This window comes from Hyperolius riggenbachi, chromosome 10, assembly GCF_040937935.1.
Source record: "Hyperolius riggenbachi isolate aHypRig1 chromosome 10, aHypRig1.pri, whole genome shotgun sequence".
In the NCBI taxonomy this organism is placed as follows: domain Eukaryota; kingdom Metazoa; phylum Chordata; class Amphibia; order Anura; family Hyperoliidae; genus Hyperolius; species Hyperolius riggenbachi.
Window position 1 is genome coordinate 61398928 of NC_090655.1, and position 12253 is coordinate 61411180.

Consider the following 12253-nt stretch of genomic DNA (forward strand, 5'->3'; position numbering starts at 1 on the left):
GTTACAGCTTACAGAACTCCTGCCATAAATTGGCAATGTGTCTACTTCCTGCTTTCATGGAAGCAGATAAAGGGTTAACATCCTGTGTTTACATATTAGCTGTGTCCGAGGACTGATGAATTTTTGTGCCGATACAACTGAGAGATCAAATTACACTTGTGATTACTTGAAGATGAGGGGGAATCAGAAAGGCTCTTCTCAGTAAAAACACACAGGGTGCATTTTTTACGGTTTTCCTTGTGTCCTGTGCAAGAGTTCAGCTCCATTTTAAGAAATTGGTGCGACCTAGCAAATATTCCAGGGACAATGTATTGTCAAAGTAACATGCAAAAGTCTTCTTTGGAGAACAGGGAATGCAATTACGCAACCAGTTATTGTAGTCATAACATTTAAATCAGACCAGAAATGTTTTTCCCCCCTCTTCAATGGATTTTAATTTTAAAGATCCATAGAATATGCATCTCAAAGTACAATTTTACAGAGGTGAGTCAGTGATCCAAGTTGCAGAGAGCGGTTTCAAGGTGCCCTTTAAAAGTACAATTTTTCACAAAAGGCAATCTTTCAATGCGATTTCAACAATCGTTACTAATCGGAAGGCAATTATTGATTGTTCACATTTGCTTAACGATTCTTTCTTCAAATGCGATCACAAAATCCAACTTTAGGATCGATTTTATCCCTTTAGCAACCAACCAAAGAATCGTTCCTTATCAATTGCCTTCAAAAACGGTGAATTTTCTATAGAATTCTATTGTAAAAATCGCATCTGGTAAAAAAGATTGTACTGTTAATGGGCACCTCTAGTCTATTTGGGCCTAGATTTAATTCAAATAAACGGTTTGATGACGTTTACTAAAAGACTAAGCCCCTTCTCGTTCAGGAAATCCTCTTTTTATCTTGCAGCAGACACAACCTCCACCTCACTTTATAATGCCAAACATCTCCAAAGGGAAAACATTCTACTCAGACAATACAAAGTTGGCGTCTCTTCCCCCATTTTTATTGCTTGCTGATGTCACTTCCTGTCTGTGCTGCCTTATCCTAAGCCACAGGAGACTAGAATAGAGACTAGGTAACAGGAAGTAGCGTTGCAGGGGAAGGTTGAGGCTTGACGTGGCAATTGTGTGTCTTTTTGTTGTTTGTCATTAAATTGTGGGAACCCAAGGACATACGTTCAGCCTCAATAGATGTTTGGCAGATAACGATATGAAGATGCCTGCCCAGCAGTGTTCATCATCTGTAGAGGGAGAGGAGATGCTCTTTTCACCAAATGTGGTAACCAACGCTGGATTGTGTGACGCGGATAGTGTTCCGGGGCCCATACACTTCTTTGGTGTTGCGCTACAATGCGTGCAGAAATAGTAGCGCAACACATTTGTGTAATTTTAAAAGAGGCCTAAACACTGTAATCAAAAATCTTTATATTATATGACCTCCCATAAAGGAGCCAGTTTGTAAGAAGGGTTTCCTACCACCTGTACTAGAAAGGACTGCCTATATGGGACAAGGGTCCTTATTCAAGTCTCTTTTTCTCCTAAGTTTTCTCCTAGGACATAATATTTCATCTTCTCTTTAAAATAACTTTTTTTTAACACACTGCAATTGAAAAAGTAACAAAAAGTACAGTCAAAAATATTCAGAGTACTCTCTTGCTTGCTGGGGGCTTCAAAGGCATTTTATTAATTAGGTGTGAAAATATTACCTAGGAGAAAACGTAGGAGTAAAGGTTAATTGAATAAGAGCCAAGAAGAGATTTATTACTATGTTAGTTGTAAGCATGTTCCTGCAGTGATTGTGAAGAGTAACAGTGCAGTTACCTGTTTGCGCTGCTCGCTAGGCTGCTGCTGCACCTCTTTGCTTTTAACCTCCTGGGCTTTAGGCCGAGCAGATCCGCGGTGTCGGTGGAAGGGTAGGAGGAGGCGTACCCGTGCTCACATTCTGCAAGAGAAGAAAGAAGAGTTTAGAGAAGATCTGCAGGTCAGTAACAGAGAGCAGCCGCGGTCCTGAGAAGGACTTGCATACAGTACTGGGCACAACGGCTGTATCTGGGGGAGGGGCATTAAAGTACTGCAACAGGAACGTTTATAGAGATGCTGAAGCCCAGTGACGGTTCCTGCCTGTTCTTCCCACTTTCACCAAGAGACAATATGCACTCCAATGGACACACGGAAAAAGATCTTGCTTCTTAAAGCGCACCTGAACTCAGAACTTCATCTCTGCTCTAAAAGATAAGCAACAGCATAATAACCTTTAAAGAAAAACATTTCTTTGTTACAGCTGATACAAATCTTGCAAAAACTCTGCAGTGAGTCTACTTCCTGCTTTCATGGAAGCAGATATATGGTTAACGTCCTGTGTTTACAAATTAGCTGCTCTGCCAATGGCAGCCAGCTGACACCGCTGAGAGATCAAATTACACTTGTGATTAGTCACAGATGAGAGGAAATTAGACAGGCTAAACTCTAAATACATACAGGGTGCATTTCTCTATGTTTTCCTTTTGTCCTGTGCAAGAGGTCAGGTCCTTTTTAAGCTTTCAAACGTTTGATTGCAGTTGTCAGAGAACAGACAATCCCCAACAGTTAGCAACAAGCTTACAACATCGGCACACATTTGAATTCAGCGATGGCATGACGACGGTCTTCCAACCGCACCATTACCGCCGGTAACTTACCGGAAGCGAGGACATAAGGGACCCATAAGTGCAAGTTTTACAACCGTGAGTAGTTTGAAATGAGTGATTGTAAGTCATCTTTCGGTACAAAGAACTGGTACTGATTATTGCCCAAACCGATCTACCAGGACAGATCAATCTACATGGATAATTGCTGTATTTTACCATCATTAGGACACTTTCTTTAAAGTGACTCTGAGCACCTCTCATGGGCATGCCTTTAAAGATACTCCGACCGGTACTGCAAAGTATTTAAACAAGCATTCCTTTCTGTAGCTTGTGCTCTCCTCTTTCATTTGATGCCTGAATCGCCATTCTACACAAAATTTGTTCGATTTCAACTTAAAATCGCGGCTGCCATCTTGGCTATGTTATAACTTATGTGTCACCCATGTCTTCTCTGTTAGAGAAGTGCATCACTGAATGAAGCTGGAAGAGGAAGTGACACGCATGGCCATTGCAAAAGGCTCCTCCAGAGGGTTCATATCATGACTTTGTTGGAAGTCGTCTGGCTTAAAGGCATGCCCATGAGAGGTGCTCGGAGTCCAGTGTTCTCCCCAGAGATTTTTTTTCCAGCCGGGTGGCATAAAATAGTAGCTGGTTGGCATGAAAAAGTAGCCGGGTGGGGCAAGATGAGAATGCAGAGAATGAGGTGAGCCGATGACAGCCGGGTGCTCACCAAAACTAGCCGGGTGGAGCACCCGGCTAAAAGGGCCTGGGGAGAACACTGGAGTCCCTTTAATGATTCTCAGCCGAGCCATCGTTTATCGGTTCTTTCTGACTACTGCGGTCTAGCATGTGTGCAGAGCTTTAAAGGGTAACTCCATGAAGCACTATTGGACAGGGAATTCAATGCTAATCATATGCATTTTATTCTGTCCCCTTCAAAAGTTGTCAGTTGCAGGGATTTTCAAAGGCCCTATTACAACTATAGAAACTGATTATTCTCATTGGAGCTTTAAGGGCTCGTTTCCACTATCGCGAATCTGCATGCGTCCAACGCATGCAGATCCGCACATGTAATGCAAGTGGACGGGCCTGTTTCCACTGTAGCGTTGTTGAGGTGCGTTTTTTTCAGCGTGAAAAAAACGCACAAAAGAGCCAACGATTTCGCCTGCGTCGGGAATCCGTGCGAATGTATTTAATAGTAAAAACGCATGCGTTTGTTACATGCGTTTTTACCCGCGATTTCGCGTGCGATTTCGCACCTTTTTCAATTTTATTTAGCCCTGGCAGTGTCATGGTTAATTTCGCATGGCACCATGCCATGCGAAATCGCGGGTAAAAACGCATGTGGAAACGCATCCGCATGCGTTTTTACATGCGTCGGAATGCGGCCGAAATCGCGTCGCAACAGTGGAAACAAGCCCTAAAGGAGAATAAGGTGATATTTAAGGAGAACAGAATGGCTGGACTCCACCTTGGAGAAAAGCTTTTAAGGAACTCAGTAAGTATGGGAGAAACTAAATAATGATTCTATGATAATAGTTTGCAATCTTAATATGTTAAGGCAAACAATATTTCAGCACTTCTCATTATTTAATTATAGTGATGTAATCATATTTCATCACGTCTCATTATATATGCAGAATCTGCTCTGAAACACCGTACAGCGATTGGGATTTTGTTCTACCAATCTCAAGTTGTAAAGAAAGAAATGTATGTATGGCTGAGATTTTATCTCAGCAGTTGTTAGTTCTCATCTGAATTAGGCGTATCTACTATTTGCAACATGCAGGAGATCCTGAGCTCAGCTCACAGGTGACATCTACAATGCCCTCCATTAAGTGTCACCAGTATAGTGAGCTGACATGCCTATATCCCTGGGAACTTTGGATTCCACATCTTATCTCGTTCACTTCCTGAACGAGGCATTCTGGGAGTTAAAACAATATAATCCACCTTCCCCTTTCAGAAATGTCCTGCTCACAGCTTCAGCTTAAAGTAAATCACAAAGTAAATTTGAAAAAAAAATTAAATGGTGCTTTTCTATCCAAAATGTATATAAAAAAATTCTGATCCAGTTCTGTAAATTTCCTGAAGAAAAAAACGTAACGTTTCAAAAACTTTCAATAACCCCTGTGCAGTTAGTCATTAATGGTATCACCGGAATCAATGTTTGTGGATGTCTTAATATAAAAAAAAAATAATTCCTTCTAATATTACTAGTTACACGTGGCATGCAGGTGTTTATGAAGCAGTATGAAAAATGCTATGTTTTCATGCACATCAGAACAATACAGAGCAGGGTCTTACCCTCTCAACAGTGACATCACTAGTATCCAGCAATATAAGAGATCCAATATAATATCTATGCCAGGCCATCGCAAGCATTACTAATAATCAGGAGACCGGGTACTAAGCTATGTGCAGCTTTGTAGTCACCATTCACTTCCAATTTCCAACCACATGCAGAGAATTTCCATAATTATTTTTTGGGGGACATAATTGGTTGCCTTCGATAAACACACTCTGATTTTATTCTCCGCCCCCCGAAACTTCAAGCAGTTCATAAAGCAAGCATGCAAGCCAAGCAAAAACACAGCATCAATCTAATACATACTCAAGACTATACACTTTGTACAGCGCTGCGGAAGATGTTGGCGCTATATAAATACTAACAAGAATAAGTAGTAGCAGTAGAGTATTGTACCATGTTAGCCATGAGTAAAAGCAGATTAAACAATAATAAAACAACAATAACTAAATAATAAACAATAACAAAAATACATAATTAAAAACTACAATAATGAATCAATAGTCCCCACAGCTCTGGAATAATTACCTCTCTCCCTTCTTTCCAAATACTCGGCAGCATCTAACAGCCTCTGGATATTTAACATCCACACGCAATCCATAATGCAACCTTGTCTTGTGGCCCTCCCAAAACAACAACAAAATTATTATTTTTTTCCTGCAAGTTTAGGCTTGGAATTTTTGAAAAAAAAATTCTTCAAGTAGGTGGAAGAGGGTGGATGAAATGTTGTGTGCTTGCGGATTTGCCAGATGTGGACGTAGGTCTAGGCAGGAGGTCCAGGGGAGGTTTTGGTAGCAGGCTGGGCCCTGGTGGAACTGCCCTGCAAGAGGCTTAGAATAAGCTGTCGAAGGCAATAGAAGAGAAAAGAAGAACAAGGGGGAAAAAAAAGGGGAAATCTGAGCGATGATAGTGGCTGTGCAATACTCTGCAGGCCACAGGATAGGGGGCAGGAAGATAAAGGAGAGATAAAAGTTAGGAGGAGTTGCAGCAGAGGCTCCTGTGGAACTGCAGCTAGCCCTGACACACAGATCAGTTTGTTTACTTCTTGCAGCAAAGGCAGAGAGGGCTGTTCCCATACAGGCTTGGCTGCAAGGGCTGCTGGGAGTCGTAGTTTTTCCTCCAATGAACTGCGGTATCTTTACAGTTATCCCCTTCACTACTGGGAAGAGATTAAACTTATGTCAGCACTTTTTTCTTTTTTGTACGCAATCTCTCAATCTTTTATTCCTCCCCTATATAAAAAGGTACATACGAAATAATAATAATTGAACAACAGATCTACGTATGGTTTTCTGTCACTAAAATTTACCATATCATCATCTGCTAATCTTAACGTGCCCACCACACACAAGCCAACCACTATGCATTTTTTTTTAAACATTCGATGCTCAAGTGATATAAGATTTTGATGTACTCATTCGAATATTACATCTAAAAACATATCAGTTATTTAGAGGGAAACTGAAGCAAGAGGTATATGGTGGTTGCCATATTTATTTCCTTTTAAATAATACTAGTTGCCTGTTTGTCCTGCTGATCTCCATGGCTGCAGTTGTGCCTGAATCACACACCTGAAACAAGCATGCAGCTAATCCAGTCAGCTGTTTGTCAGAAATGTCTGTTCGGCATGCTTATTCAGAGTCTATGGTTGCCTGACTGAAGTCGGTTGAGGCGGGTGATAACGACCGCCTCAGCCGATAATCCGGACCAACTCACCCCCAGCGACGGACGATCGCATTGTTCATGCTGTTCCCCCACCCGCAGCGTGACTTCAAGCATCATCCTTCAACCCCCCCAATTTAATGCTAGCGCAGAACTACGTTACCGTGCGGCTCCTGCGGCGATCTGCGTCAGCCCGGAACTCATGTTAGTCTATAGCGACGCTTTAAAAAAAATAAAATGATGAGGTCGCAGCGCTTCTGTGCACTTCCGCATACCGCGTGTCACTTCCTGCTTGGACAATTGCCAGAAAGGAAACACCGTGTACTAATGCTGTGTTTCCTGAAGGCCTGTTTTTGGCAATGCAGTGCAACGGGCGCGAGGCACCGCATCGCTACCGCCAAATTTACAGTCTGAAACCAGCTGAGTATTACAAACAGACGCTCAGCAGGACTTCTGCAACATATATTCATCTATCTCTTGGTCGAGTATAGTGGCCATCTGCCAGTGTATGGCCACCTTAAATTTTATGTGCACTATCTCTGAGTATTTATCAGACACAAGTGATATAGATATAGACACTAAAGAGTTCTAGACTGAGATGACTGTTCAGAGCAATCTGTTGAGAATCTAGCATATATTTGTTAAAAACCCACAATAATAATCTGCAGTTCGTATTGACACAATAGTGACAGTTGGTAGGATAAGAATTGGGAACTTAGAACAGGGCTATGTTTTCGTGGTTCCTGTTTATGTGCTAATTCACATTTACAATCCCCATGCATAAAATTCACTCAATAGAAAAAGGAACTGCGTGACGTTGCTCATTGACCAACAATCAAATTCCAACTCTGTACTATCAAGGCCAGTGACGTAGCTAAGGAGCTGTGGGCCCCGATACAAGTTTTACATTGGGGCCCCCCAAGCACTCTATGCATTACAATTGATATGGCGCACCAAAACCTGCCAATTACAACTACAGTGTCAGAGGTGCAAGAAGGGGATGGGAAATAGCTTGTTACTGATGGGAAGTTCGGATCTTTTCAATGATCCGGATGATTCGAATTGGATCATTGAAAAGATCCGGATCTTTGATCCGAATCTCGGATCATTTTACTACCAAAGCATTTCGGGGGTGAAATGACTAGCAGGACAGGAGAAGGGGGAGGTGGGTGGACACAGAGAAGGGGAGAAAATGGACAGAGGGCAGGGAGTGGACAAAGAAGGGAGGACAGACGAGCAGAGAGCAGAAATGTTTGATTGCACACAATACCCACATGCTGCAATCATATGCTTTACATGTATTTCACCTATATGTTCATCTGTATACTCTGAATGCAAACGTCGCACAGTGATAGAAAGCAATCCCCAAAGCATTCCAAGAAGTGAAGTGCAGTTTAGAGCAGTGTAGGACTTTATTGCCCTGCAATCACAGTGCCTGCAAAGTTGCTGTGCTGAGCTGAGCCAAAAGCTTCCAATGTGATCACTGTGCACAAGTACTGAACAGACAGCCTGTAATGAGCAGCACATTGCAGCCAGTATGTGTGCTCTACACATATCTGGCAGTGGCACCCATGTCCCCTCTCTCTCATCTACCTGTCTCCCTGCAAGGCTGACTCCCATCCAACAGAGCGATCCATCTCAGCTCTGCTTCCAGGACCCCGCTGCCCGCTGAGAGGGGGCGTGTCGCTCCTGGCCCCGCCCCTTTTGCGATCCGAATCACTCATTTTGATGAATCGGATGATTCGACTCACAAAATAGATTCGGATCAAAGATCCGAATCGTTCATGATCCGGACAACACTAATTACAACTATTCAAAGTGTCTATAGAAGTTATTATTATGAGCACAGGACCAATAGAGAGCTAATAATGCAGTTGAGGGAGAGCCCATCGGGGCCCCTCTGGCCCACTGATGCGGTCACAACCTCTACACTCCCTATTGCTACACCCCTGATCAAGACCATTGTTCAGTCTGCTTAAAGTACCCCTGAGCCTGAGGAAAATCTATGAAATGAAGCCCATTGTAGGCTAGATTACATCTTTTGAAGTGACAACCCCCCATTACCACCACCCCCATGTACCCATTCTTTGTAGCTTCCACGTCTCCCGTTAGTTCCTCAGTGCACATGCATGAGTTTCCAACTGCGCATGCACAGTCCAACTGCTCACAGGCTTTGGAATTTGCGATTGTGCAGTTCCATGTTACGCGCTGCTGCTGCTTCCTGTTTTGTTTTTTAATTCAACTGGAGCATTCCGTCAAATTTAAAGACGACTGGTAACCAGGAACAACAAACAGCATTTGTAAAGCGCTCTTCTCCCGTAGGACTCAAAGCAACATAAGCATGACTCAGACTAATAATTGGTTGATTGGTAAATTTTGGCACAGAGGAAGAATTCTTCAAGTCCACAAATGCCAGTCTAAACAGGTGGCTTTTCAGTCTGGATATGAATAACACCAGGGAAGGGGCTGTATTTACTGAGTGTGGTTGGGAATTCCAAAGTGCAGGGGCAGCATGACAGAAAGCTCTGACTCCAAAGGTTTTGAGGTGCACTCTGGGAACGGGAGGACCCTGAGGGCAATGAGCAGCGCCAGGACACTTTTAAAAAGGTAACCTCGCCCATCATAGGCTTCAGTCATTTTTTTTGTCCCCAGTTGAGGGGGGGGGGGGGTACTTTAAAACATCTCCAAGTACGTGGACCTTCTTAAGTTAATGTCCATTGAAACTAAAATGCTAGCCCTGCACTTATTGTATTCTGACTAGATTATTATAACACCCACTTCTGTGGTCAACTAATGAATCCACTGCCACCTCTCCAATCCATTGTGAACTCGCTGCTCATCTATCTCTCCTCTTGCTCCTCAGATTCTGCTCCTCTCTGTCAGTCCCCCACTCCTTGCCAGTCATATGAAGGAACTAGTTCAAGCCTTTAACCTTCAAAGCTCCCAGTTTAAAGCTCCCAGTTTAGCCTCTACATACACTGCTACCATCATTTTCACAAACCATCCTCCATCATGCAACCGCATTCTGCCAATTATCTTCTTTTCTTATCTACTTTAGTCACTTGATGCCACTCCCACATACAGGGTTTCTCACGCACTTCTCTAACTCTCTGGAACTCCTTTCCTAAACCTATGTACCCACTTTGTATTATCCATGAACATTCAATTTCACCATCCTTCCTTCCAGTGATCCAGCCAGACAGTCCATTCAACCCCAGGGCCTGATCCAGCTCACTTCATCTCTTAAGCTTTCTCCTAGCCCTCTGCAATTGTACAAGTACCAAACAGTAAAAACTTTATTGATGAAAAAAAACAAAAAACTATAACAGTAGGTGAAAAACTACTGTCAAAATTATTCTGAGTATTTTCTTGCTTGTTGGAGAAAAAAGTGAATTGGATTGGGCCCATCGTGTCTACTCTCCCTCCTCACAGCAATGCTCCACTTGCTTGTTCTCCCCTCCTTCCTTCTCTACTGAACTGAAGACACTTCCCAGATGGGAGCAGAGCAGTATGTCAGCCCAGCATTCACACATAAACAGGTACCCAAGAACATATTTATTAATGAGTATTTTGAGCAACAAGGGTATATCACATGTGCATAGCTTAAATCTGTTCCATCAGTGGTGCTCAGCAGAGCTCGAATATTCGAGTAGCTCGAATATTCGAGCTCTTTTTCAGCTATTCGAGCTCGGTATTCGAGCTCCGAATAGCTGGAGCTATTCGAATGGGCTATCCGAGTACACTCGAATAGCCCATTCACTATTCGAGCTATTCGAGCAACCCGGCGCTATTCGAGCTCGGTACCGAGCTCGAATAGCGTCATAGCCCAGATTGATGTCCTTAGAGCCAATCAGAGGGCTCCCAGGCCCTCTGACGGCAGCCAATCACAGAGGGGGACCCTGGCCAGCCCCTACCCTATAAATAGCGGCCGCCATGTTCCGTTTCTCCATGCTTGCCTGAGACTTGTACAGAGAGAGAGTTGCTCCTTTGTGCTTTGGCTTAGCAAGTGCTCTATTGTGATCATTTGCCTAGCGTTTTTGCTCACCTACACCTGCCATATACACCTATATTGTTGTTAGTTAGATAGACATTGTATTTTAGTTAGTAGCTTGTGTGTTACATTAGAGACAGGCAGCTGCTGCAAGCTTACAGGTTTAGGCCTCAGGGGGGCCTTGCCTCTGTGGGCAGCTGTCCTCTGTTTATTTCTCTCATCTATACCAGTATTTCTGCTGTCCTTTACTAATAGTATTGTAGTTATACTGTACTAGGAGTAGGACACTCAATGACTGTCACTGTTTATAGGCTACTAGCTAGCTCCTGCGTGTGTGCACTCACTCACTGTCTGTGTGTACACACACTCTATTTCCTTCTGATTACTGATAGATTATTGTTAGTTAGTTGTACTTACTTACTACTTACTCTTACTGTACCCGTAGGGACACTCACTGTCACTGTTCATATAGGCTACTAGCTCCTGCGTGTGCGCACTGCACTCACTGTCTGAGTGTACACACACAACACACACTCTATTTCCTTCTGATCGCTGATTGATTATCGTAATTAGTTAGTTCTACTTACTGTTACTACTTACTCTTACTGTACTAGGAGTCTAGGACACTCAGTCACTGTCCATAGGCTACTAGCTCCTGCGTGCGTGCACTCACTGTCTGAGTGTACACACACCCACACTCCATTTCCTTCTGATCGCTGATTGATTATCGTAATTAGTTAGTTGTACTTACTGTTACTACTTACTCTTACTGTACTAGGAGTCTAGGACACTCAGTCACTGTCCATAGGCTACTAGCTCCTGCGTGCGGTCACTCACTGTCTGAGTGTACACACACCACCCACACTCTATTTCCTTCTGATCGCTGATTGATTATTGTAATTAGTTAGTTCTACTTACTGTTACTACTTACTCTTACTGTACTAGGAGTCTAGGACACTCAGTCACTGTGTTCATAGGCTACTAGCTCCTGCGTGCGTGCACTCACTGTCTGAGTGTACACACACCCACACTCCATTTCCTTCTGATCGCTGATTGATTATTGTAATTAGTTAGTTCTACTTACTGTTACTACTTACTCTTACTGTACTAGGAGTCTAGGACACTCAGTCACTGTGTTCATAGGCTACTAGCTCCTGCGTGCGTGCACTCACTGTCTGAGTGTACACACACCCACACTCCATTTCCTTCTGATCGCTGATTGATTATTGTAATTAGTTAGTTCTACTTACTGTTACTACTTACTCTTACTGTACTAGGAGTCTAGGACACTCAGTCACTGTCCATAGGCTACTAGCTCCTGCGTGCGTGCACTCACTGTCTGAGTGTACACACACTAAATTTACTTGTGATTACTACTGATTATTGTAACTGCTAGTTGTACTTCCTGACTGTTACTACTTACTTACTGTACTAGGGGACACTCACTCAGTCACCTCACCAACCAACCCACTCCATTAAAGTACCCCACTTTTCACCCGCCCTTTTACAAAACTTTTGTCTATACGCCCAAAACATTTAAGATGTCTGGAAGTGGCAGCCAGCGCGGTTTGGGCAAGGGGAAGGGCAGCAAGGGAATCAGGAGGAGAGGGAGCAGCATTGTGGCAAGCCGCGGCCGCGGGCGCGCCACCATGCACAGTTCCGCAGCAGC

At 43.3% G+C, this 12253-nt stretch overlaps 1 protein-coding gene across 2 annotated transcripts in view; it reads right to left on the reverse strand.

The window, feature by feature from the left end:
- The window catches only part of MXI1 (MAX interactor 1, dimerization protein), a 62696-nt gene that overhangs the window by 34751 nt on the left and 15692 nt on the right, over nucleotides 1–12253 (reverse strand). Inside the window, exons 1-2 of one of the 2 annotated variants that reach the window (XM_068257997.1) lie at nucleotides 5460–5992; nucleotides 1818–1938 (exon numbers count right to left, since the gene is read on the reverse strand). In XM_068257997.1, coding sequence (XP_068114098.1) covers nucleotides 1818–1938; nucleotides 5460–5532 — 194 coding nt within the window. In that variant the 5' untranslated portion in view covers nucleotides 5533–5992. Of the gene's footprint in view, nucleotides 1–1817; nucleotides 1939–5459; nucleotides 5993–12253 lie in introns of those variants that run through there. The other variant, XM_068257996.1, reaches the window with a different exon arrangement.